Source organism: Onychostruthus taczanowskii, unplaced genomic scaffold, assembly GCF_017590055.1.
Source record: "Onychostruthus taczanowskii isolate IOZ18803 unplaced genomic scaffold, ASM1759005v1 scaffold79, whole genome shotgun sequence".
Taxonomy (NCBI): Eukaryota; Metazoa; Chordata; class Aves; order Passeriformes; family Passeridae; genus Onychostruthus; species Onychostruthus taczanowskii.
Window position 1 is genome coordinate 2,044,164 of NW_024505782.1, and position 27,829 is coordinate 2,071,992.

Below are 27,829 nucleotides of genomic sequence, written 5' to 3' on the forward strand. Positions count from 1 at the left end.
TAGGAAGAAAAAGACAATCATCCACATCCACATGGCTTCTAATGATTCTCTGATTTGGCAAACGCAGTGAATGTTAATCTAGAGCACCCAGTGGAACCTTCTTGTAGTAATTTGAATAGCTGGCATGTGATCTACTTTTAAATTTCCCAAAGCCAGTTCAAGGTAGAGGTGAAACCTATAAAACTGCACGAGATGGTGAGATTTCATCTTCTGTAATGATGGGTGTATCCTGCGGAAATGGCATTCTGCTCACATGGGATGTACTCTATTGTCTGCAGATCTGCAGGGAAGATAATTCTCTCAACGGCTCCGTCATCCTCCGATTTATCCAGCCAGCGGCCACAGGGAAACTTGAGGCACTGTCCCAGGGATGGGGCATCAATCTCCACCCATTCCAGAAACCAGCCAGTTGAATTACCTGTGGCGGAAAGATAACAGTGAATAACCCACGAAGGCTTTGCAGACAACAGCAAATGAATCACTGCATGCCAGACCTCCGAGAAATAAATCTTTCTGTCTTTTGCCAAAGGGAATGTAGAATATATGGCGTAAAGATCACTGGATGCAATTGCCCAGGACTGAGGTAAAATGCTTCACATTTCTATAAGTGTCAGGCTAAAGATGTGCGCGTGGAAATGCTAATTACTGCATCACTTTTATCAATTGGCCTCTGTAATAATAAAGAGCAGTTATCAACAAACCTGTCATTTAATGACCCATAGGGGAAGAGAGCAATGCATAGCTCCACTGCCTCCCTTGCTTGTAGCAGATACACAGAAATCTGTCTAAAAAGTAGCCAAGACTTGATGACCAAAATACCACCAAAAACTTGATAAAGAAGTGAAGCAAGCCTATGGGTCCCATGCAATAAAAACAAATATGGAGTTTAGTGGTATCTGTGAAATCTCTCTAAAGATGTGGCTGCAGAACTATAAAGACTCTTGCAGAGGGAGAGGATGCAAAGCTACCTCCAAGCTGGCACCACTGAGCTCCTAATATCACATGGGAATGGAATCATCATCAAAGATAGTAGCAGCAGTAGCCAAAGTGACAGCAAGGATCTGTCACCAAAAGATAAATTACGTTTGGGGTCTTGGAGGCAGGTTATTTTATACAGCAACACACCCAGTGCACTAGAAACACTGCATTACAGAGCAGATTATCTTACCTTTATTGTCATGGCCTATCTTGATTTTTTTCAGGTCTCCAATGTCCACAGACTCCACTGTAAACTCATCTACCTTCCCACGCTCAAATTTGTTCTTGTTAATCTTTGAGGCCTTTAGGCTGACTATCCCTGTTGTGGCGATGCAAAAGGACATTGTTCAGCATGTGAAACAAATCCTCTGGGAATGTCAACAGTGGAACGAGGGAAGTGGCTAAAATGCAAAAATTGGCTTTTCATCTCAAGATCTGAGCTTTGTCCCTCCCTCTGAGCCCAAGTCTGTATCAACACCCAAAATATACAGAATTCCTCCCTTGAATGATCCTCTGGCAGTGCAACAGGGACGATGTTGTCGTGCTGTGCTCGCAGCTAAAGAAATCAGTGTTACCCATCAGTTCCCTGTCACTCTCACAGGCATCCCAGCCACTGCACACACAGCTCAGCTGCTTCCAAGAGGATTTGCTCATCAGCTGATTAAATACTTCTGGGCCACTCAAAGAGGCAGAGGAGGGTTGGGTTTCAGGAGCATGCTGATTCGTTGCTGAGGAAAGCAAATCATCCAGTGCATTCACTGCTCAATAATGTAGTCCCAGTCAACTGTGCTGTTTCTATAATTGAAATTAAAACCTTTAGACCAGCAGCTGGTGCAAATCAGCATCGCAAAGCTTGGCAGTGATTTACAGCAGCTGGTGCTGTGCTCCAAGTTACCACGATGTGTGCACCGACTGCGAGAACATGAAGTCGCACTTAAAGGAGTGAGAAATGGGTACTGGGGAAATGAAAAGAAACCATGACCTGTCTTTTCAGGTGTCAAACAGGGTGTTGCTTTCCTTTTCCATCATTTGAAGCCATACCTGTATCGTCTTTACTTCCGTAGAGTGTGATGAAAACGTTGGCATCTGTCCCAGCATTCTTCTTGTCCCCCGTTTTCACTTTCACTGTGTATGTCGTGGATTTAGCTGCCAGATAAAATATCTTAATTTAAGAGCGTGACGTCCAACCAGGAGCTAACTCTACTCTTCCTTGCATAAATGTGTGCTTGGTTTGAGTTCTGTTTTGACTGATCACAGCCATGCTGTAATCTCCAATTCCTGTCCTATGCTCTAGTAGCTCTTGAGGTGAGCTGGGTTATCTGGTTCCAGAATCTTCTACTGCTCCAATCACTCAGCACATTGCCTGCATATCTACAGATAAGAAATGTGCTCAGGCCTTCCCATTTGCTTCCTGGGAACATCTAACCCTCCTCAAAGCTGCCTCTGACTGCAATATTTCATTTAAAAAATCCATATACGCCCCCAGCCCTTTATCTCATTGGCATCAAATAATACATGTGCATATAACAGCAGAAAGTCTGTACACTGACATATGCAGTTTGTATTCACAAACACACCTTTCAGAACAGCATCAGTAGGGATGTTTCTACTCCACCATCGTCTATAAAGTGCAGTAAACTCATAAAAAAACCTCATGGAACAGTCTAATATGGTCTTCACACAGCTGATATAACCTCAAGATTTCCAAAATTGAATAGTTCCTCCCTAGCTGGACATATCTTTCCAAAAGAAACCAGTGAAAATGTTGGGCACTCAGCACCTTGCTGAGTGTGTCCCAGTGACCCAGGAGTGAGTCACTGCTCTGTGGTTACCATGCAAATTTATTTACAAGTGAGGCAAAGTTGTTTTGGAGGACAACAGACACAAGCAGCAAGATGGAAAGTGAGACAAATTTAGGTCCCTTCTCTTTCTCTGGGTGTTGTTTCCTCTCTGCTCAGTTTCGTGTTGGAACATTTAACCATTACAGTCCATGATGTGAAATGAATGAGGTTTACTCCTTAGATACTAGCAACAAAATGCATTTCAGTTCAAAAACGAGGACTGAGCATATTACCCATCCTCCTAGCTTTGTCACTTGGGGTCCAACCTTGCAAGATGATTCAATCAACTGAAAATGAGGAGGGTCCACTCCTCACAGTCTGACACACACTTGACACTTCATTCACACCTGAAAATTTCATTTTGGGGCAAAATTACTAGCAGCACAGTGAGTAAGTGCTACTGCTAACTGCTAATGCCCTCAACAGCACAAACAACATGGTTCCTTTCCAACCCCACACTGGGAGAAATTCAAGGCAAACATATACATTCCACCTTTCTGTTCCAGGCCCAAAGTTGCAGGAGACTGGCCATCATTTTCCGAATCTTTCTTTACAAATGCTTCATCCACTGGGACCAGCTCCCTGGCAATCTGACCGTCATCTTCCTCGACTGCCAACCACCGCTGGCATGGAAAGTAATACCTACAAAATGACAGCAGCACCCGGTGCTTACACAGGACTTCACAGGCTTTAAAAACATAAACAAGCACAGATCAGAGGCTACTTGAAGAAAAAAAAATAAAGCAACAAGATTACTCAAGGCTGAGAAGTACATCTCTTTTCATCCTTGAGATCTGGTGTTGTGGGAGCTAAATCCATAAATAGGGTAGGGAGTACATACTGTTAAGTGATGTTTCTGGGCTGCCAGCCCCACATGGTTGATTCATTTTAATTTCACTCCCAGAAAGAGTTCAGTAACTTGAAGGACCTCCAGTCTCCCAGGCATTTTATGTTTATGAAGACTGAACCCATCTTGTCCTTAAGAGTGGTCCCACCCATCAGAGTATTGTGCAACATTTAAGCATGTGATTTCCAGCAAGATCCAGCTCGAAGGCAAGCATACATTTCAGGTTTTGAACAGCCCATTCTTTGCTCATCCAGCTGTCTGTGGAAATCATGAGAGTTTGCTTAGATCAGAATTTGCTTTTGGCCCAGATCTTTGCATTAAGTAGAAAGAGCAAACAAAATGTGAGCTCAGAGACTTCCAAAGTGAGGCCTAGAAGGGAAATGCTTGAGTGCAGCCTCTGCTCCAGGAGGGAGAGATGAGCCCATCCCAGGAGAAACAGAAAAAAATTGAGGTTGCCTTCCAAACACTGCTGGGTCCCAAATTACAGAGGTGCTGGGACAGCAAACCCTGCCCCTGTACCCCAGAATGGCCCCACGCTCTGTGTGATGGCATGGTGACCACAAGGCTCCCAAAGGATGGCCATTCCCTGAGGAGCAGCAACAATGCCCTCCTGCATCTCCTCTGCCTCCCCATGTCTCTGCAGGCTCCTGAGGACATGGGCCCTTTCCTGACCCTGTGAAAAGGGCACAACGGGCTCCTCACGTGGTGCTCTCTTTGAGGTCAATAATCTCCACCCTCTCCAGGAACCAGCTGGGGCTAGCACCAGAGTTGTCGTGGCGGATCCGCAGCTTCTTCAGCTCGCCCAGGTCAATGGCTTTGATAGTGAACACGTCTACCTGCACAGGAGGCAAGAGGCAAATGGCTGTGTTTCCAAGAAGGAAGGGAAGAAAGGCAGTAAATGGCCAAGGGTAATCTTTTTCACCATTAAAACATGGCTATTTGTAAGTTCTCTTTGTACTCTTTGTGTGGGTGTACAAAAATAACTGCAGAGCTCTGAGGTCTCCCATTAACACTCATGTTTGTCTCCTACAACAGCCCTAGAGCTGCTCTCCCCTTCACTCCTCTCTTTACCTCATCCTAGTTTCAGCTTCCTGTAAGTTTAACTCCTCTCTGCTAAATATCATTCCTTTCAGGCTTAGTATTTTCCCACAGATTGAACCTGGAACCGGACAAAAAACATGTTGACTCCATGGAAATTCTCCTGCACACCTCTGTGTAGAATCTTTGAATATCCACAGTTGGAAGTGTTCCACAAGGATCACTGAGTACAACTCCTGGCTCTGCATGGGACAGCCCCAAAATACAGCCCATGTGCTTTATTTCAAATATTTCAGAATTTCTTCCTTTTGTCATTTACCACAACCAAGAGGATCATTTATTAACTGTGTTAGTGTGACAGGATGGCCCTTGTTATCATAACAGTTTGAACATCTTAATGTGATTAATATGTTGGTAGACTTTGGGTTTGTACTCCCCAGAGTAAGGAGCATTACATTTGCAGCTTGGAGCGCTTCCCACTGAATGAAGAACCATGTGCAGGTTGCAGTTTCACCAGTGCCAAGCTCATAAATCACAGCTAACAGCTTGTTTAACAACCTTAGGGCTCTTTTTTTTTTTTTTTTGGTGGTTGCAAGTTTTCCACAGCTGCTTTTTATTTCTATAATTTTTTTGTTCTTCAGAATTATTCCTTTAAAAACGCCTGGCTGTAACAGTAGATTCTTGTTAATTGTTCATAAACTTTTTATAGCAAATACTCAACATACAAGAGATGATCTTTAATTGGATTGTATTATAATGTAATTACAGCACACTGTGTAATATTGCTTTTATTCCCTGGCTGGTTGGGTAGAACATTTAGAATAGTTTTGCATCTAAATATCTACATGCTTGAACTGCCTCAAAAATACTCTCCAATATTAATTTAAAGTTTGTAAGTTTTAAGTATTCCTGAAAGGAAGCATTATTACCAGAATGCAGACACAGAAAGTGGCTCCAACATGGAATTGGTGTTCAGCTTATTATTCAAATAAGTCTCCCCTGGAAAATGTTTTGAGGCATTTTGCTTTATATATTTCAGGAAAAAAAAAAACCAAACAAACATGTTTGAGAGAAGTGAGAAGAAAGTGTATTGAACAGCCAGCACATCAACTGAGAGAGCCCTGCCAGCCTCCTTCTCGCTTGAGTGAGGGGAGCTCATGCATTACCTGTCCTTTCTCAAACTTGTTGAGGTTATTTGACCTTTTCAGCTGGCGCTCACCCGTGTCTCCTCTTTCCATGCCATAGATGCTCAGGAAGACATTAGCATCTGTCCCAGCCCCCCACACAGTCCCAGTGAGGACGTGGACTTCATACGTATTTTCTGCAAGTAAAATAGCAAAGGCAGGTCAGAAGGACCCCAGAAAGGGCCCTATTTCATCAAATCCGTTGCTCACCAGAAAAGTGTGTAACCCCCGAAATGCCAGCACAGAAAGAGTTTGCCTGGAGTTTGTTGGCATCTCTATTAAAACATGAGCAGCTCTGTCTTCCTCCAGCCCCTCTCCTTGGCCAAAACAACAGTCACATCTTGCTAAACTCTCAGCCACACTGGGACCCTCTGGGACCCTGGATCCAAGCGCCCCAGATGACCTTTGATGAATTCAATAGAAATGTTTTAGGATATTCAAATTTCAGTCTGTCTTCTTCATGCTCTGCCTTAGTTTACCCACCACCCTCTTCCTCTCTAGCTTGATCCACCACAGATCCAGTGCATGCCTGGGGCAACGGGGTGGTTGTGGGGGGTAAATGGTCCTGCCAAGTGTGGTTATCATACTTCAGTCAGAGGATGGATACACACACCCACACCATACATTCCCTGTGGTATTTACCCTCCAGGTCAGATTCTCCATCAGGCACCAGCTCCACCACGAGCTCCTTATCCCCTTCATCCTTAGCCAGCCAGCGATGTGCCACAAACGTATAGACATCCATTCCTTCTTCCTTCTTGGTCTCCTCCTCTTCCTCCTCACCAGACTTCTTTTTCTTCTTATTATTTTTATCAGACCCCTTTGTTTTTGAGGCCAGGCGCTTCAGAGTGACGCTTTCCAGGAACCAGCCATCCCCAATGCCTGTCCCGTCGTGGCCTATCCGAATCTTATAAATCTTGCCAACATCTGCAGCCTCTCTCTGCCACCAAGGGAAAGTCAGCACCCAGAGGGATAGAAGACAATCTTAATTTCCTAAAGCGCTTTCTTAAAAAGGAGAAGCATGGCTTCTACCACACAACATATCTAAGCAAGGATAAGAACAATTTCTTAATGCAATTTTGCATTTTCCTTCCTGCTTTACTATTTCATACTTCTCATTACCAAATCTCACCTGAACTGATTAAGCTGAAGACATTCAGAGCAGCCATGGTGAGGAGAGGAGCTAAATCCCTATTTATTGGGCTCCCCACTTCCTCATTTCTCTCCTTACCTGTATTGTCTCTGTGTTGTCACTAAAGATTAATATATGATAATACCACACCAAGTTTTTACAGATTCTCAGTGCATGAGGCATTTTGAAAATTAATAATAAGACACCTTTCATACTCAGCACAGGATATGAACCCAGCAAGAAGCAATAATGGTGTAGTGAAAAGGCAGTTAACTCATATAACACAATCTCTGACATAGATTGTGGGTTTGGAGTGCCCTTCTCCCTCCTTCTCATCTGGAAAATTAAAGAAGTATTTTCTCACTTTCCTGGTGAGCAGAGAGAACACAATCATTGGTGGTTACAGTGCTTCAGTGGCAGAAGGCTGATCAGTAAGAAGATTTATATCCCTCTAGTCAGCACAGCAGACACAAAACCCTCTTGGTTTAGATTATCTGTCTGGATTACTACCTAATGAAGTTGGATAGAAGATTTTACTCCACACAATCCTTCAACATCCCATGACTTGTTTCTGATGATTGCTTATGCTGTTATGCAGTGTTTATGTTATAAAACTTGCAAACATTTGCTTCAGGCTGAAATCTGGCACTTGGCATGTAAGGTTTTAGTCTAGAAGCGTTTTGTAGATTAAAACAAAATCAATTGCACACAAGATGCTTATCAGAAAACTGAAATTGATCCCGCTGTCCTGACATAAAGAATGTATCTTTCCTTACACAGCTTTACTCTTAGATTTACTGTAATCATCCTGCATGACTTGTCCATGACTGATGGCATTTCCTATTATCACGTAGCTCACAGAATCTTATTTTTGCCAGTGTCTTTTTGTAAACATTCATATAGTGAAAGAGATAGACAATCTATTTATTAATGCTCCAGAGCTTCTGCCTTGTGTGCTTATAAAAAAAATCACAGAAATGGGCATAATTTTCAAATCTGGCAATAAATATCAGAGAGAGGATATAAGCAAAGCTATGTAAACAGAACACTGTACATATGGCTTTATTATAAATCTGATATTGGCTAATAGCTCTTACTCATAAATTTTAGAAAGCTTATTTCCTTTAAAATCACAGAAACCTAATCTTAAAATTATAGAGAGTTTTTAAAAAGCAAACATTTATAAGGTACTAGTAATTTCAAATTCCCAAAAACTCATTAAAAATAGATAAATATCAGTAACTCCGTTCGGTAAAGCAAGAAAATGAGGCAGGAGGAGGTGAACTGATCTCAAAAATACACAGTACAAAACTGTGGATAAAGGCCCCTCCATTTGGCCACTGACAGCAGGAAAGATATCTCAGTCTTGACCATTCAGGGGAGTTTCACCAATTATCTCCAAGCTTAACTGTGCTGAGATGGATCCAACCTCTGTGGCATCGCAAATTCACAAGAGGACTCAGGCACTGCTGTGCCCAGTCTTGTGCTGTGAGCACGTGTGACAGATGTGCCCTAAATCCTGCTTCCACCTGGAATCTCTGCTTCACTGTCCAGATGTTGGGCTCTCCTTCACTACAGAAGGATGTGGCTCTGACAGAGCACCCTGTCTTTCCTCTGATCCCACATCAGGGCAAGTGCTAAGACCATTCCTGTCGCTCAAACCGTGGTTTCTCTGGGCAGAAACCCCAAGCTAACAAGGCAGTAAAGAACATTGACTCTCAAGGGTTCCAAAGGGACAGAGAGGATGCCTGACCACATTGTGATCCACACTCACTGGGCAGCCTGGTCAGCCCAGGACACCTTGCTAATTATCCAAGTCCTGGCTCACTCCCCAGGGTTATGTTGGAGGTTCCTCACTCCTCTAAACACTCCCTTTGCTGCTGGGCTGCTCAGAAGGAGGTGTGGGCTCTGCAGTATAAACCTGAATTCTGACCATCCTGACACCTGGAGGACTGAGCTGTGCACAGAGAGTGCCAGGGCTGTGCAGTGCCTGCTGGAACAGTGTTACAGGCACTGTAAAATCAATGGGGTATTTACACATTCTCCAGAATTACTGCTGCAAACCTCTGCAGGGCTGACATCTGTACCCTTAGTTAATGGTGTGAGTAACCACAGGCAAACCTGGGATTCCTTACAGTCTCATACAAACGTGTTTTCTTTTTCCCCAGCTGCACAATGAGAATTGGCAATAATATGTGGTCAGGGCCAAAGTTTAAGGTCTTTGAGATAGTTTTGAAAGTAAATATAAACAAATACTGCCATTAGATCATAAATTTCAATGACACCTTTGCTAATAGCCTCTCAGAAGATGTAAATCCCTCCACAAAACCCCATAAAGAAATAAAAAGCCTTTCAAAACTATGGTAGAGGACAGTATATAATACCAGACTTACAATTTTCTTGAAAAGTCTTTTGGTTTGTTTTTTTTTTTAATAGTTGGGCCAGTTACCCTATTGATGTCTAAACTTTGGCTGATAATTTCTTTCTCCTCTTAGAAGTGGCAGTGGCTGCCTTCATCATACCTTGAAGATATCTGTGGCTCCCCTTTCAAAGTTGTTGGATCTGTTTTCTAGGATGATCAATTCAGTTTTGCCAGTCTCACCATAAATCTGCATGAAGACTTTGGCGTTGGTGCCTGCGGCTCGCACGTCTCCAGTAACTACAGACACTTCATAGTTTATCACTGGTCCAAAAATAAAGCAATTAAATCAGCAGAGAAACTCAGATAACAACATTCCTGGGGGCTCAGGTTCGAAATTAAATTACCTTGTCTTAACAAATGTCCATGTAGCCGGCCATTTGCTCTTATCCAAACTAAATGTGAGATAACAGAACTCTTCACTGAGGACTAACTTAACAGTTTTCCTTTTACAAGTATTAGCCAGTGTCAGGGGGGTGCAAAACAGAGCCTTAAAAGGGAATTTTGTTTCAGTACTAACTATAGAGTGGCTGAATGATCTCCTTAGTACAGCACAAGGGAGGGAGTTACAGAGAGCAGGGGAAAAAAACCACAGCATTCCTTCTCAGGTCCCAACAGCAAATTTTAAATGTAGCCTTAAAAGAAAATGGGTCTACTGATAAAAGTGAAGTGGCCAGTAGGGATTTGGCACTTAGTTATCAAACAGCTTCTCCTTTCCAGGAAACAGGGTAATAAAGACAGGATGGGACATGTGCTGGTGCATAAAGAAAAAAAAGGACTGGGGCAGATAAATGTAGAAAAAAGAAGGACCCACTGATATTGCAGTGAAGAAGGACATTGTCTTAGGCTGTGCAGTGCTGCCCAGGATGTAAATTTTTCATATGGTCTCAGGAAATGGAGATGAAAATCTCTGTAATCTTTTTCCAACACTTTCAGAAAACATGAGGAGAATATTTTACTTTCCTCACCAATATAAGCTCATAGGAAAGGTGACTTTCTGGTTTTGGTGTCTAAGACAGCGGTGACCTTGCCCTGAAGGACGGGAGCAATACATATTTAGCCCTAGCTTTAAAGCAGCACGTGTTCTCTTACATTTCTCAATAGGCAAAATCTCACTTGGGTAGACCTCCACCTCCACCCTGCCATCAGCCTCATCCTTGTCAAGCCATCGGTTGCAGGGGAACATGTACTGTCTTCCCTGGACTGGAACTGTGATCTGGACACTGGCCAGGAACCAGCCGGACCGCAGACCCACGTTATCGTGCCCAATCAGAATTCGGTTGATCTTTGGAAAAAGCAAACAAAAACCCAGAGGGCAGAGAAAAACCCAACACAACGGAATTTGCTTAATGTGAAACAGTCTCCTTACCCTGGCACGGTGCTCTTCCACTGTGCTCGTCTAAGTAGTTTATACATGTATTTAACTACAGACTTAAAACACTCCTCACATGCCAGCACACACAATGCACTGGTGTAAAATCTATGTAAAATGTGTCTCTTAATATCCAGTGTGAATGCCAAAGGCTCTTTCTTCACCTTCAATATGGAGTGTTATTTTGATCCTGAATTCAGGCACTTGCACAAAGTATAGAGCCACGTGCAATTGATTCTTACCTTTCCAATATCCATCATATCTAGAGTAAACTCATCCACTCGACCACGTTCAAAATAATTGCCTAGATCGTTATCAGAGACTAAGAGAGGCTCTTTGCTGGAGTCTGCTTTTTCACCGTAGAGTTTGATGAAAACCCTGGAATCTGAGCTGGCACCGGGGATATCTCCTGTCTTCACGCTGATGTGATAACTGACATCTGGAGGAAGATGGATGCACAAAACACAGACATGTGAGTGGCACTTCCAGTGCCCAGCCAGGCAATTGGCTTCTAACAACTGATAGGGGATGAAGGCTCCAGATATACACACTGAAAGACTTTGCCCTCCATCCAGCATCTTAGGGCCATGCTGGAGGAGCTGTCACACCTTGGAATTATTCACCAAAATAAAAAGAGATCCAATAGGTACACCGGTAAATATAACATATTCTATAGTCCTCCCACTCACTGTTAGATGATTACCCAAGGCATAAAAATGCTCTTAGGCAAATGGGATTATTTCACGACTTTTATACTTAACAATTTAATTCAATAATTTTGACCTTTTTTATTTTTTATGTTTTTAAACACAACAACCTGCAGTATGCAAGCACCATTTTCTAAAGAAAACTGTAGCATTGGAGCCCTGGTTCTCCAGAAAAGGACAATATAATATTTTTGGTGATTTTCTTCAGAGAATGACAGTTATTTTGTGGCATTTACTCTACTAAAACAGTGGCAATTCAAGTACCTTAAGGGAAAGATATACAAGAAAGCAGTTCTTAAACAAATCACGACTTTAAAAACCAATGTTGCTTTCTACATACATAATGTTGCAATTATGTTCTTTGCCCATTCATAGACTAGAATTTAAGAGTCAGAGGCATTTCTCCCAGCATGACCTACTGAAGCTTCTTGCATAAGAATGGCAAAAAAGGCCCAGTAGATTTAGTGGGAACTGACAAGAATTATTAAGAAGAACAAAGCAAATAAACACATCCATGTACAACCCAAACCCAGACCTTTTTTCCAAGCTAAACTCACTTTTTAGCAATGGTGACTCCCCAGCAGGCACTAATTCTCGGACAATCTGACCATCGTCCTCATTTTTGTCAAGCCATCTGGTTTACAAACAGAAGTAAGTAATCTTGGAATAATTGGCACCTGTTAGACCTTTCAAAAATCTACGCTGGCTTCACACATAGCCCATATCCACACTACAGTCAAAAAGATATTTTTAGAGGGCTCTGTATCTCTGTTATCTTAGCAGGGACTTGACCAGACCATATGGCAGCCACATTTTAAATCTCCATCTTTCCAAGAAGAGGGACCGTGAGAGCTCTGCTCGCAGTAGATAAGCTTCTGCTGTGATGTCCATCTGCCTGAAAAGCACAAACTCCACAACCACAAGTTATTCCTGTGAACAGGCAGCCTTAGTGTCTTGAAAGCACTGACCTTCATTGACCAGAAAGACTTGCAGCCTCTACTACTGAAGGGAGGGGATGAATTATGTCATTCCCATTTTCAGGGCTGGGTATGTGCAGGCAGCTGGCACCAGCAAAAAGGAACGATTTGCAATGTTTCCCAACACTAAAGATCCAGCTAGACTAATTGAGAACAGGAGCTGGGCACAAAGCAAACTGTAGCATGACCTCAAAGGAAAAAAATCTGAAAGGAAAATCATAAAATCATAGAATGGTTTGGGTTGGAATGGACCCTAAAGACCACCCAGTTCCAACTGCCTGCCATGGGCAGGGACCTTCCTCTATCCCAGGTTGCTCCAAGACCCATCCAACTTGAGCTTGAACACTTCAGGGATGGGGCAGCCACAGCTTCTCTGGGCAACCTGTGCCAGGGCCTCACCACCCTGATAGTAAAGAATTTCTTCTTAATATCTTATCTCTCTGCCCTCTTTCAGCTTAAGACAATTTCCGCCTTATCCTACCACTGCAAGCCCTTTCCAAAAGTTTCCTCTTCAGTCCCCCTCTAAAATTTCCCTCCCAAAACAAAGGGGAACTAGCTGCTAGCCTGGCAACCTTCACAGCTGCTGCTTCAGCCTCTGGGTAAAGGATTCACAGCCTCAACCCCATCATGTGCCCTACAGCCACCATTGCATGACAGCAGCCAGGACTCTGGCAGAGGTTTGTCGCTTTCCTCTCCCCACCCAGGCTGCTGCAGCACTCTGAATATTCCTGCAAGCATCTGTTTAGGGTCAGGTTTCCCACAGTGGTGCTGTGAGAGCAGGAGCAGTTCCCAGAATGCTCATTGTACCCAGGTGCACGTCTATCTGCAGCAGCGCCTTTTGCAGCTAAAAATACTGTTTCAAACCAACAGGGGCGAGAAAAGGACAAACGAGCACTCTCTGCCGGGTCATGCAGAGTATTTAAATGGCTCCAGAACCAGAAGGAGTAAAAACAAATCCCCAGAAACTGTTTCTTTTTAAAGGTGGCCACGGTGACCACAGCTGCTTCTGCACAAACAAATGCAGCCCATGTACCCTGTGAGCTTCTCACGGTGTCACTGTGACACGCACATTGTCCTTGGCTGACCTGTGAGCCAAAAAGGAGGGGAGCTCACCTCCCATGGAAGCTTCCATCTTTGACTTTGACAGTGAGTCAGCATGTATGGAAACCTGAAAATGACCCTCAGAACCAGGGCTTGGGGACACGAACAAAGAGAGCTGGATCAAACCTAAGGCACCTCGCTGGTAAAAAGCCAGCACAGCTCAAAGTCATCACCAGTTGAACTAGATATTTTGGAAGACCCAGGATGGGTCTCCACTTCATCCATCTGAAGGAATATTACATTTTCAATCTTCTCCCCTCTCCTCCAACCCAGAGGAAAACAATAAGCACAAGGAAACCATGCAAGAAAAACCAAAAAAAAAACCCCAAAAAAACCCAAAAACCCACAAAAACCCCAAAAAAACCAACAAAAAAAACCCCAAAAAACAAAAAACAACAAAACCCCCCCCAAAACAAAAAACAAACAAAAAAACCCAACAAACCAGCACCAGGAAAGAAATCCAAACAAGAGCTAGAGCCAGCCAGTCCTGGAAGCACGAGCAGCAGTGGTCTCATGCAAAAAGGGTGCACAGGAGTCCCACCACACAGACACACATCTCCAGCCCCAGTTTCCCTCTAAGCTTTGGGTACACACTCTACCCAAATTCTTCCCTTTCTTTCAATAAAGCAGGTGGCCTTGTGCAGGTGGGCTTGGACAGGGCTAAAAGCTCTTGTGGTCAGCATGAAGATGAAGAACACAGGAACATGTGATGATCACACGAGCACCACGTGAGGGCATCTGATGTGGTGTTGGGCCTCAGAGGAGACCAAAGGGTGTGGTGGGATAGAGGAGAAGAAAAACCTCTGGGGAAGACCATGAAACTGATGACCAGAATTGAGCAAGGGTAGATTGCAATAAGAGCATGCTAAGACATTACATTGCCTTAAGGAAGGAAGCCTTTATTGATATTTTGGTGCTGGGGTGGGATGAGGTTATTTTACCTGTTAAAACTGATCCTTAATACCTTGGTTTTATGTAGTTCTTGATTCCGGCTCAGGATTCACATCCTTGGACAGGTATCCAATGGCTAGGGGATCACATCACCCCAAAAGTCAAGATGTTTCTGTGTGCATGGATGTTAACTGGGAGGACCCACAAAATTCAAACCACTGCCCCAGGACCACTGAGCTCAGCATGGCCTTCAGGAAGGCAGAAGCTCACAAGGTAGACACGCTTCTACTCTTTTCTTATGTTTTTTGTGCCCTGCAAGCTGCTGTTTCTGTTGCCAGTGGACATGCTGCTGTTTTCTGTCACCTTCGCCATTGCTGACATTTTAGGGGTGTCTGGGATAAATCTGAGTGAATCTCCCGCACTGAGGTGGCAGGATAAAAATACCTCCCAGAAGAAACAGATCTCTGCAAATGCAAAATGCAGCACAGCAAATGCTAACTGCTTCAGCAGTGAGGACAGAGGAGAAAAGCGAGTCAGAAAAGCAGAACACACCCCGAGATAAAGAAATTCCCCCTGCCAGGGTTGGTAGATAGCGATGGCAAGGGAAGGAGTGTATCTTGGACTGGAAGAGAAAGAGGGAGGTTGCTGGAGGAGGGAGAGGGAGGTTTATCAGCATAAGTGGCTTTAAAGCTCCTTGTGCTGTTTCAGTCAAGAGAACAGCCAGGAGTGGCAGCAGCACTATTTTTTGGAGAAGATTAGTGACAGAAGGAATATTTGGATGAGCAATGCCCTGCATCCCTTCCTTTCATTACATATGCATCAATATCCTAATTTCACTTCAGTGTAATTCCAACAGCATATCACTGAGCAGCAGATTGAAACCAGGGGTTTATAGTCTTACCCCAAACACAAATGGATTGACACATCTGGCTGCAGAAAATAGAATATTTCAGTGCAGTGCCATCATATCCCTGGTACAAAAGGCATGTCAAAATCTTTTATTTTATCAGAGCTCTATATGAGTTCAGTGAATGTAATGCACATGCCACTGTGGATTTTACAAGGGTGTAGCTGTGTCCTGTGTCACATCCTTGGTTTTAAAGAGATGCTTTATGACCAATATAACTCAAAGAGGACAGAAATATGACATGAAAGCCACTTCAGAATTTCTAGAGGATCAGAGATTCAGGTGACCACTGGAAAAAATACAATATGACATCATATATAGCATTTCAAACCCAGCTTGGGTGCAATTAGAATGATTGGCACATCCATTAGATTCAGAGGCACATATGTATTTGTGTGAGCCTTTAAATATAACCTATATACAAAAATGTGTAAAAAGAGATAGACATCTCCGTTTATTTTTAGGCAAGAAAAGGAGGTTTCTCTGGCTCCTTTGTATGATGAACATTTTTTGGCATTTGGTTGAATAAATGTTCTTTTGCAGGAGTCTCCTAGTGTATCATCCCATTTGTGGTCTGTTGTTCTTCAGAGAATTAACCATGCTCCTGTATGCTTGTGCTGGAGACAAATTAGGATGGTGGGGGCTGTATGCTTAGAAAAAAAAATTAATGGCATATCACTGAAGATTTCAGTGGAGTTGTAATGATTTATAGCATGTAAAATTCTATCCTGTCATGAACTCATGACTTTGTCTGATTGAAAATTCATTTTTGTCTGGGATGTAAATATTATAAAAAATAGGCCGGTTTAGAGCCTGTCAGCTAGTCCATTCCTGGACTTCCAGAGAGCTTGGAGGAGAAAATGACACCAGAAAAACTCAGTTCTGATCTTTGAAAAAGTTTGGCTCCGTGTCTCTGGCAAAAGTTGAACTCCCTTAATTCTGAGCCTCGCAACAGTATTCATCATCACCATACCTAAAACACATCAGGTATTACAAGGTATAAACTGTTCAGTGGTGCCACTGAATGATTCAGAATTCAGCTCCTAAAAGCATGGATATTATAGTGCCATGTGGTCATAAGGGAGAAATCCAAGTGATGTACTAGTAATTCTGCAAACAATGCTCTGGGAAGTAACCTGCATTTACTTCTTGCAAGCACGGATCAAATGACCACTTTAAAAATCACTGACTCTAAGCCAACTGTTTAAAGAGTTGAAGTACAGTCCTGGGAGTTGTTATTTCTCGATGCTCTTCCTGAATCTGACACAAACTCACAATTAATCCACTTAACTTCTCTTTATCTCTGCTGGCTCCCTTGTACAACAAAGATAGTTCTTCTTACAGAGCTCTTATGATTGCTAAATGATAGATGATCTTATGGAGTCACAGCAAAAATTTCAAGTTAAAAGGCAAAACATAGTCGTGTATATAAATATGCAAATAACAAGAACAGAGAGACTTCAACAAGCTCTGTGCAATGAAGATCTATAAGGGTATGTTAAAGATATCAGTTAGAGAGGAAGATGGTTAGGCAGATTTTTGATAGAGGATCTCCTATCTCCTTCCCATGTATATTGTAACCTGGTTTGCACAGGGGTAAGGAGCCTGTGGAGCTTTCTGCACAGGTGAGATGTGTTTCTGCTGGAAGGCATTTTGTCCCTGAGCTGTCTCACAGCAGCAGCTGAGTGTCACAAGGTCAATGGAGTAGCATTCAATATGAGCCCAGCAGCAAAAGGTGTTTTCTCCAGACCATGTAATTGTGCTGTGTGGAAGAGTGGAAGTTAATCAAGTCCTGGAGATAAAGGCAGTGAGAACAACATGTCTCAACAAGCAACAAACAACAACAAGCAGAAAGAGAATCTTCCCTGGTGCACCCCTTGGATGGAGTCTCTAACTAACCTCACCTGCATTGCCTCTTCTTGGACAAACCTTTTTCCAACCTCTTGCCCCTGTGGAGGCGATGGAGCAGAACTCCCTGATCTCCTGCCAAAGCAGCGAGGACACGAGCTGTCCTTGGCCTACAGGAGTGGAGAGCAACACCCAAACGCTGCAGGCCATGGAAGTGTCTCTCCCTCACTTGGAGGATGCAGTGGGTGAGCACCTTTGCCCTCAGATCTCTCCAGACTCCATGACGACACCCGTACACTGCGATGGTGCCGCAGTCTCCCGGGAGACACGGGCACCAAAGGGAGCGAGAGGGAGCAGCTGTCCCTGTGCTTGGTGGCGATCAGTCATGTCACCTTCTCAATCTGAGAGGAAAGAGATAATGCTGGCACAAGGACAGCAAATAAAGCCACAAGAGCAACGCTGGTATTGCTTGGGAAAAGAGACGTTTAGAAAGATAAGAAGAGTGGAATTCCATTGCTGGTGACCTGAAGCCTGAAGGTACACCATGATTGTTTTTGGGGATAAGGTCTTGGGTTTTTCTCTCTGTCTTTTCCCTATCCCTGGCGTGAGGGGAATGCCCACGGGTGTTTCTGATCCACAGGTGCAAACTGAAGGGGAAGGGAGTCACTCCGAGCTGATGGAAGACACCCAGACTAGCAGTCACATAAGGAGACAATTCAAAGAGGAAATTTCTGAAATGAGCCAGCTGCTGTGTGCAGTTAGGCACAGAAATATCTCTGAGGAGCCTGAGAAAAACAGCCCTTCACATGGACACTTCATGTCCAAGGGAGAAACCTGTCTAGCTTGCCTGCTTAACTCAGTAAAACATATGGTTGTGAAACATGATCAAAAGGCAGGAATGAGTGTGTGGCTGTTTGTTCCCTGGGAAGGGAGAGAGTGGCTTGCTTTTCACAACCAAGATGATATTGTGTCTGCTGCTCCATGCTGTCTCCACAGTGAATTTGCTCTCTGATGTGATGTGGCTTTAACAATGCCAAGAGGCTGGGACTGGCTCCTGTTTTGTATTTGGCTTCCCTCATTATAGTGGAGCTCTTTCAAGAGACAAATAACCAGCTTAGGGGCTTTACCTTTGTCTTCAATTTTAAAATAATTGTGTTTGAGTTTTACAATTCCACTTGTCCGTGGGAGATGATCTTTTAGAACAGGTACACGGTGTTGTTAAATGGAGCTTGCTGGATGTCCATCCTACAGGGTGGACATCCTGAGAGGGAAAGTGTGACTGCACTGGAGCTAATTTTTAATGTTTTCACCCAGTTCTCTCTAGTTTGTGCTGCATTGTTGAGGCAGATCCCTGTTAGTGCCAGGGCAGATCATGCATCTTGTTCCCCACAGGCAGCCTCAGTACAGCACATTTCTTTTGGCCACTCGATTGTCTAGGGAAGAGAAGACTACACTTATAACCCAGCCACAGGGGTAAGCCGCAGCCCTCTGCCTTAACACTGTCTCTGTCTGCAAGATGTGCATTTCCCCTCATGCAAGGAGCTGTCGAGATGGCAGCATAATAATTTTGCATGCTCCCAACACAAAAATAGCATCCCATTTCTCTGAGGAAGATGGGATGTGCATGTGAGGGACCAGAACCTCGTTACATGCAGTAAGAGCAGCAGATTGCAGAGTGCGCTTCTGCAGCAGGCAATTGCAGTGACACTGGGTGTGGTACTGGAAGGTTGCATTTTGTTTTTTGGAAATTCTCTGCATTACTGAGCTAATTGCTGAGGAGTTCACAATCCAGATTGCTGGTCATTTGGTAAGGGGAGTTAACTGTATCTTAAACCTCCCAAAACACACTCTTTGCTTTCAGGCTTAGCAAAAAATAAATGAACATATGAATAAATAAAAAGGATTAAGCTGTGCTCAGAAAATTCCAGTCATGGACCAACAGCTAGGCTCTTCAAAGTCTGGCAAATGCAGAGACAGAGACAAATTTAATTTGCAAGCATTGTTTCCAGTACCTGTAGCAGGGGAATTCCACAGCCTCACTTTCTGGCTGTCCTTCTTCCCTCACTATCACTTTGGCAAGGTACCAGCCACTGCTTCCTCCTTTGCCATCATGCCCTATCCTCACCCTCCTCACCTGCTTCAGCGTTACTGCTTCAATGAAGAATTCATCAGCCTTTGAGGAGGAGAATAAAAAAGGTGAGGCAGTATTTCTCCTTAAAAGCACACAAACAACTCAAATTTATTATTGCAATCAAACCAACATCATCAGCATGCTGCAAGAAAATTCTTGACAAGATGAAGGAGAAAGTGTGAATTTACCAAAAAATAAAAAGCTTGAATATTTGTGCTATATGTGTAAGGTTAGATTTGTAAATATATGATCCACCAGCATTTTAAATCTGCCATGTCATTGCATGCCCTCCACAGCTGTAAAAAAAGAGAAGTAATTTGATTATTAAGAAATTCATACAGAGAGACAGGAAATCCAGGTTCAAACCCCTGCTCAGATATAAGCTTTCTGAGAAGTAAGAAGCAGGTCACTTCAGACCAAATCTACGGAGGTGTTTGGAGGCACAGCTCAAAGTCATTACACTGTGTTAAAATCAGTCAGAATTGACTACCCAACACAGTTCAAACCCTTTTAATTTCCTGGCATGCCAGTATGGGCAGGGCTGCACAGGGATATTTCCAGCTGCTCCATGAGTTGTGTTTGCAGAGTGGTGTGAACCAAACCCAGCAGACAAATACTCTCAATATCCAACAAGAGACGCCGATTTTTTTTTCTTTTTTCCCTTTTTCTTTATTTTTCCCCCCCCCCCCCATGGAAATAGACTCAAATAACCAACCTACAGATTAAGCTGAGGGATGGCCCCTAGAATCAGAGCTCTGTTACCCAAGAGCTGACTGGCACCAACAATCCCTGATGGATGAGGGAAGAGAAAAGCATTAAAAGAGCAAGTAATTCCTCTGGGAACCAGGCTAGGCAAAAGTATCTGTGGCCCATGTAGAGATGCACACACATGGCACAAGCATGGTAAATCCTGAGTAAAAACACACAGCATATCTGCAGCGTGTAGCCCGACAAGGAGAGATGCCTGCTGTGGTGGCCATCTGGGTGAGATACCTTGCTTAGGTAAGAGATAGAAAACCACTGTCTTTTGGTTGCTCTTCATGTCCCAAAAGCACTCATGGTGGTAGCATACATCCAGCTAGCTCCCAGGAAGCATGGTGGCAGGGCAGTATTTATGCCAATGCTGAAATTTATTAAAATAATAATAATTATGTCATCATTCAGGACTCCAAAGTCACCTTTAGAATGAGGACAGCTAAGCATTTTGCCACTGATTAAAGTGTTAGTGATGGGCTTACATATGTCAATGCTACTTACACACTCAAAAATGCTGAATTAGGGATTTAGGGCATCAAAACCTCACTGACTCAGTCCAAGTCAATATAACTTAATTCATTAGTCCTGATGCTCACCTTACTTATTAATGGCTGATATAAATTAATGAGTAAGTAACTAACTGGAACCACAACAGGGCAAACACTTAATTTAGAGGCATCTTTAAATCTTACTTTCTACACAGGCTGTTAGTTTGCATCTGCAGGCAAACTTTTTAAGCCAAATTGGTAATCAAGGTACTATTGGTTTAAGTGGCTGTAGATTAGAGACCGTACTGACTTAGCAACATTTCTTTTTAACAGGATATCTGAGTTAATCAGTGTGGATATACTCATTCAGCCTCTTGAATATATGAGCTCTAAGTTTGTCAGGATCAATTCTTAAACAACTTCCCATTCATTCAGCAGCTTTCAGCTCCTCCTGCCAGGAGAGCAGTTTTCCTCTAAAAGGCTCCAGTTTGGTTTATGTCATCTGCATATTATTAATCACACCATTTTACCGCCAAAATTATTTTCCCTTTTTATCCTCCTTCATGCAAGTTTGCCTATAACTTTTTTTTTTTTTTTTTTTTTTTAATAAATATCATAGAATGATCACAGAACCCTAGAATGATTTGGGTTGGAAGGGAACTTAAAGGGACCTAACATGGGCAGGACCTTCCACTGGACCTAGTGGATCCAAGTCTCATCCAACCTGGACCTGGACAAGGGTGGAACATCCCATAAAACAGCCATTATCTCCAAGTGTTTAAAATAGTTGTATTCTCGGCAAACCAAGCATCTTTCTTTGGAACTGCACCGAAAAAGTCTTCAGCACCAAAACACTACTCATTTTCTACCATTTTGACAAACACAGTCTTCATCAAATGACAAAATGCCATCCTTTACAGCTTTATACATTTTAAAGCTAAAATATATGTAATGTCAATACATAGGCAAAAAATATGTTTGCAAAGTCCATTTATGCAAACTTAAATATAATTTAGAAGCAGAATGGACTCTCACACTATATAATTGCCATGTTTCCACAGACAGATCTTAAAAGCACAAGAAATACTTGATGCAAGTTCTTTTAAAGTCCACAAGAACTCAGTGATTTCAGTGAAGAATTGGAAACTCTGGACACTGAAAGGCAAATTCAAAGTGCTAATGCATATTTCAGAAGCCTAAATTCAATGGTCTGTTTTGAAAACGTGACCTCCTTTTATCTTCATTTTCTTTCCACTCTGAACCTTCAATCAAATAATGACACAAGAGATGGGAAACCTGCAGTGTTCTGTGATCAGATTCTCAAAATCTCCTTCTGGAGATATTGATTACAATTTACCAGTCTAAGTTGGACCCTAGAGATCCAAAATTGGATACATATTAAGTAGCTTGACCCTACAGATCAGATCAGATCAGCAAACTATTTGCTTGCTGATACTGCCAGTGCCGCAAGGGCTTTAACCACTCTTCGACTTCTTCATTATCTCCAGCTTTCCAGGGAATAAGCTCTGTCTTCATTTCAGTCAATTTCCACCCCCCTGCACTCTGGACACGGACAGACAAAAAAATATGTTGAAAATCAGCTTAAAAATAAGACATAAAATTGAATGCAGCATGGTTGAGGGAGACTGGAGGAGTTACAAAGGAAACATGTTAGGCTTTGGGTTCTGACTTTCACGTTAAGTAAGATGCTTTTTCCTTCTTCTGCCCCAGGGAGCCAAATTTTTGCTATATTAGATGGAAGGGAAAAGGCTCTCTTTTATTCTTGGAAGAATTCCTGGAAGCCTTCCCCAATCTGAAGATGCAATTTCAGCTGTCAGGACTTAGCTGGGGAGCAAACCAAGAGACTCTTTCATGAGCATACATCAAGCAAGGGCACACTGCCCCCGACCCAAGCCTCCCTCCAGCTGCAACCTGTTACGACGCTCTGTCGACAAGATTCATTTCCCCCCGCTTCCCTAGCCTGAGCTGGCAAGGAAACCACCTGAGTTTACAACCACATGTTTAAAAAAAAAAAAAAAAATTAATTAATTTACAAAATCACGTCACGCTTTAAGAACCTCGTGCGGAGGTGCCGCTGCGCGAACTCACGTTGCCTTTTTCAAACTTGTTGACGGTGTTGATGCAGTTGTAGAGGACGCGCTCGCCCGTGTCCCCCTGGTCCCCGATGAGGCAGACGAAGACATTGGCATCTGTGCCGCTGCCACTCACCGTGCCCGTGCACACCGTCACGCGGTACTTGATCACTGGGGAGACACAAATTGTAGGAACGACCCCAGAAACGCTGTTAATCGCCGGTTTTTTGGATTTACCGAGTTTCTGACAGGCTCGTAGTTAGCTTTAGGTGCTCGTGCTTCTTCCAGTTGGTGCTTCAGCTGGTGTATTGACTTGTACTCTTCCATGTTACCACTAGGAAAGGGAGGGGGGGGAAGCTAAAAAAGAAAGGCCTGAAAGATTGAGAGAGCCCATGAAAGTCCTCCAAACAAGGACATAAAAAACCAAGGACATCCTGGACCTTGCAAGAAAAACGTCATGCAGTGGAGTGCCCCTGCCCTGCCACCTCCCCTCCTGCCTTCCCAAGATGTCCCTGGGGGTGGGGACCTTGCAAGGTGCGGGGGGAAAACAACATTTTCAGCATCCAGGGCCATGGCAGACAGATAAGAAGAGTTAGGAAGGGACAAGTGCTCAGAGACCTGAGGAATGGGCCATTCATGTTTGATTTATGGGACAAGACAGCCCCAGCTGGCCCCATCCCCTTGGGATGGTTATAATCAGAGAATCATAAAATTATCACATCATAAAGGTTGGAAAAGACCCCCAATATCATCCCTATAAGAGTCCAAACTTTATGCAGGAGGCTGGATTGTCTTGCCTGCTTTTCACTTTCAAGGTCATCATATGGTTTTGATGGATTTTGAACTGCCACTTTCCTTCACTGACCATTCCCTCCTCTCTGCCCCCCAGTCCCATTGGGTGAAGGATTTCCAGGAAGAAATATCACAAAGAGCCAGCACATAGACCAACTTTTGAGAGAGAACCCCTTTTCTCTACCTTGGAGAAAGGACAAGAAGCAGTGCTCCCACCTTCCCTCCAAAATCCTCCTGCAAGCCCAACACGAGATGCTGCATCTCACCTCTGATCAGCAAAAATTCTCCACACAGGAAAGTGCCTGAGTGAGGATTCAAGCTGCCCTTTCCACAGCTGATTAAAAATACATTTCAAAACCAGGTTTATTTACATTTTAATAACATCTGCAATTACAATTACTCTTCCTCTTCTGAGAAGCTGCTCCACTGCATGCAGATCACCAGTGTCAGAACCAGAAATCTGAGAAAATGGGGGACTCAAGGCCTACAGAGAGTGGGTGCTTTGGTGGAAAGATGCAAAATCCCACCGGCTACCTTGAGACGTTCTGCTCTCCTAAATTCTCCTGCTAAGTAGGTTTAATTCTTGTGACACAAGGTCAAGGCAGAAGTATCCACTCCAGGAAGCCAGGGCAAAGTTCTGCAGCTTTCCTTAATTAAATCTCCAGTTCAATTAAAAGAATAAATAGTTTGGATTGCTCATACATACTGAAAGATGCATATGCACATACCACTGTGCTGTGCAACTTACTATATATTTATACATACAGCTGCATGAATTTGCATATAACTAAATAAAACTTTAAAGCCCAAAATATGATTGTCAAATTTTAGATTGCATTGCAGCTAAGCTTGCTTTCCATGAATATTCCTCAAACCTTGCATTTCACATTTTTAAGGGAGACCAGAAAGAAAAATCACAAGTTTAAAAAAAAACGCAATCCCTGGAAACAATTGTGCTGTGGCCAGATCTTTCCCATTTCCCACCACAGAGAAATCTGCTCCCCACCCCAAAAAAAAAAAAAAAAAATTATAAAAGGCTGGGATTTCTCAAGCTTCATGCAGCTAATGATGCACACAGAAAACACTGCAGAGAGAAAGTGCCAGAAAGAGAAGTTAATTGAATTTCATCAGTTTGCCTGTGCATCTCTCACACAAAGAGGGTTTCTTTCTATTCAGATCCTAAGCAAGCCTCTGCACAGAGCCCGTGGCTCTCACCTGGCATGACTTCAGTCACCAGAGATCCCTCGGCGGGGAGCTCCCTCACGATCTCATTGTCCTCTTCATTTATATCTAGCCAGCGGCCGCAGTTGAATGAGTATTTTTCTTTTGTCAGCGTTTTCAGCAGAGTTACCTTCATTAAACCAAAACACCGCATGAGTTCAGAGGCTTAGAGGCGAAAAAGCAACAAGATCCTGATAGGTTTTTGCCAGGGAGGCAAGATTAGGTAGCAGCAGAGAAATAAAACACATTAATGATGAGACCGTCCATGTTGTGCACTGTAGTGATGCATGGAGCAAAGTCTGTCACAGCTGATGGCTTTTCATTCCTCCTTTCTCCAATCATTCCATGACATTGAGGAACTTTTGAGGAATTCTGTGGCTCTGCAGATGGCCCATCATGACAACCCCAAGGAGCAAATCGGGGAGGGGGCTGTGCGTTCTTGCTGACGAGAATTAATGCATTGAGGGAAGAAAAAAACCCCAAAAACAAGTTGCAGGAACTCTGAAAAAAAGATCTGTAGTAGCTCCAAAGGAGTAATGAGCAATAAGGTGGTGCTCTGCAGGGGTCTGTTGAAGTGTGTAAAGCAAGGGTTTGATGAAGGTCTGTAAAATCACAGGGGAAAATGGAGAAGGCAAAGAGGGATCAGGTGTTCCCTCTTCTGCCTCAAGAAATGCAGGGCATCAAATGACACCTGTGGAACAAAGTTCTAAGCAAAAAAAAAAAAAAAAAAAAAAAAAAAAGGACAAAATCAGCCTCTGAAGTCCTTGCCAAAAGCTATTAAGGTTGCTGAATGATTAAATGTTCAACGGGAGGCTGGAAACTTCAAACCAATAACTGGAAAAATAAACCTGCCAAATGCTTTCTGTTTGGTAGATCAGTTTAGGAAGTGTCCAACTGGAAATAGTCAAAACCTGCAAGAATGTTAGGAGGAAGCATCATAAATGCTTGTCTTTTTTTCTTATACTTCTAAAACCACGACCTTATGTGACACAAGAGAGAGGATGTTGGGCTCGAGGGACTTTTGGCCTGACCAGTGTGGCTGTTCTGGGTTCTTGTGATAGAGAAGGGAAGCCTGACCCAGCATGAAGCAAGCCAGGCATGAAATGTGGGAGGAGTGGAACAAAGCATCATTCAGGTTTCATCTAAATTCCAAGATGCTATAATGGGTGCACAAGTGGTGGGGTTGCTGTGCCATGAGCCTCATCCATCCAGAAAACATCAGACTGCACGTGTATGGACAGACTTATTTTCCTAAAGTCACAGAATTAAAGAATCACTTAGTTTGAAGAAGGCCTAAAATGAGTCCAACCATCAAGAAGAACATAAATTCATTTCTTGCATTTTAACCAGGTTTACTTAGGCAGTTTGGCCAAAAGGGAATCCTAGACACACTCCACGTTACCTCTTGTCCTTCCTGAACAAAATTTTTCTGCAGGAAAATAAGATACCACAGGGAAGAGAGCCACACAGCTGTGGAAGATACAAACATTCTTGCTCATCAGCTGTGAACAAACTAATGGGGAAGATTTCAGTGGCCCAAAGTCTGACCAGGAATTTTTTTGTCATAAAAGACATCCAGCTTCTCCCACCATGTGGTAACAACAGCAGCACTTGATGCCCTCCTACCCCTGGAGATGGGTGTTGGCAGTTGATGGTTTCATAGCTCCATGACAATGCAGGAGAGCAGGATCTGTCAGAGCACATCAGAGGAGCCCAAGAAAAAGCCCCAAGTGGTAAACTCTGATTTATCAACACACTTATTTACAGACGCAGAGCAAAGTGTGTGTTTTGCTAAGAGCAGAGAGTGCCATCCAAGCTGCTCAGGAGGAGCAGGGGTGGAGCTTAGAGGTGGAATTTCTGTCCAGACAATCCAGGTGAATGGTGACAGCGCTGTAATCAATGCTGGTAGAGCAAAGGACTTCAAGCAGGTCACCCTTGTCATCTCCCTCCCAGCACAGGGCTGATCTCCTCTGCACAGTCTCTGTGGCCTCCTCCAGCCTGCAGAAGCTCAGCCCCCATCACAGTGCTGTCAGCACTTCAGGGCAGGGGATGCTACAGTGTGCAATCTCTGCTGGAATCAGGGTAGGTTTTTTTTTTGGTTTAGGTTTTGGTGTTTTTTTGTTTTTTTGTTGTTTTTTTTTGGTTATGGGCATTGTAAGTAAGCTCCAGAAGGAGTAGGTTTGCCTTTCTGTACAGTAGTGGTGTCTAAGAACAGGAAGTTTTCTGAAGAGCAAGGAAGAAACCCCTGGTAGCAGTGAGATGAGTACATCAGCTGACTGACATGGGAAAGGTGGGAAAGTGGGATTTTCACCACCAATCTGAGCTGTTGGGAGCTGCCTCTCCCCGATGCTCTCACTTCCTACACAAAAAATCACACAATCATTTGGGTTGGAAAAGCCCTTCAGGATCATCAAATCCAAGCATTCTCCCCAGCACTGCCCAGCCCAACACTGACCCACGTCCCCAAGCACCACATCCACATGGCTTTTAAAACCCTCCAGGGATGGGGGGCTCACCACTGCCCTGGGCAGCTCTGCCAGGGCTGGACAACCTTTTCCATGAAGGAATTTTCCCTAATGTTCAATCTAATCCTTCTCAGGTGCAACTTTAGACCATTTTATCTTGTGCTCTGACAAGGCAGGCACCACAGAGCACTGCACATCATCATCATCATCACTGCACATCAAGCTCAGCTGCCAGCTGCAGTGACCCAGGCCTGGCACTGCAGAGCTCTGCCACCAGCCTGGCTTTCCAGGTCTACCTTCCCTTGCTGTCCCCTCACCTTATTCAGATGCCAGCCAGCAAAGGGATTTCTTTTCTCATGCCATATCCGAAGCTTGTAAAAGTTCCCAAGGTCAGGAAGCTCTATCTGTAAATGGGTAGAAAAGGTGCAACATCCATTTCTGTAAGTCGGCAAAGCACACACACAAAGGGCACCTCTGAACATCTTTAAAGAGCTAAATCAGAGAGAAGTCAAAAATATCAACCTATTCCCTTTTTTGGGAAGACAAACCATATCCATAGGCAAGTAAATAATTTGCATCACCACCAAATGGAGTGACTTCACATCAACTTTGGACGATTCTAATGGAGTAAAAATCTCATA

At 43.5% G+C, this 27,829-nt stretch overlaps 1 protein-coding gene across 1 annotated transcript in view; it reads right to left on the reverse strand.

Annotated features, from left to right (window-relative positions):
• Positions 1-27,829, reverse strand: part of LOXHD1 (lipoxygenase homology PLAT domains 1) — a 165,195-nt gene that overhangs the window by 67,809 nt on the left and 69,557 nt on the right. Inside the window, exons 11-25 of the mRNA XM_041423575.1 lie at positions 27,506-27,592; positions 24,718-24,853; positions 22,727-22,881; positions 19,255-19,415; positions 12,076-12,152; positions 11,054-11,250; positions 10,532-10,724; positions 9,543-9,703; positions 6,531-6,828; positions 5,871-6,025; positions 4,369-4,502; positions 3,313-3,461; positions 2,020-2,124; positions 1,169-1,297; positions 254-418 (exon numbers count right to left, since the gene is read on the reverse strand). Coding sequence (XP_041279509.1) covers positions 254-418; positions 1,169-1,297; positions 2,020-2,124; positions 3,313-3,461; positions 4,369-4,502; positions 5,871-6,025; positions 6,531-6,828; positions 9,543-9,703; positions 10,532-10,724; positions 11,054-11,250; positions 12,076-12,152; positions 19,255-19,415; positions 22,727-22,881; positions 24,718-24,853; positions 27,506-27,592 — 2,302 coding nt within the window. The remainder of the gene's footprint in view (positions 1-253; positions 419-1,168; positions 1,298-2,019; positions 2,125-3,312; positions 3,462-4,368; positions 4,503-5,870; positions 6,026-6,530; positions 6,829-9,542; positions 9,704-10,531; positions 10,725-11,053; positions 11,251-12,075; positions 12,153-19,254; positions 19,416-22,726; positions 22,882-24,717; positions 24,854-27,505; positions 27,593-27,829) is intronic.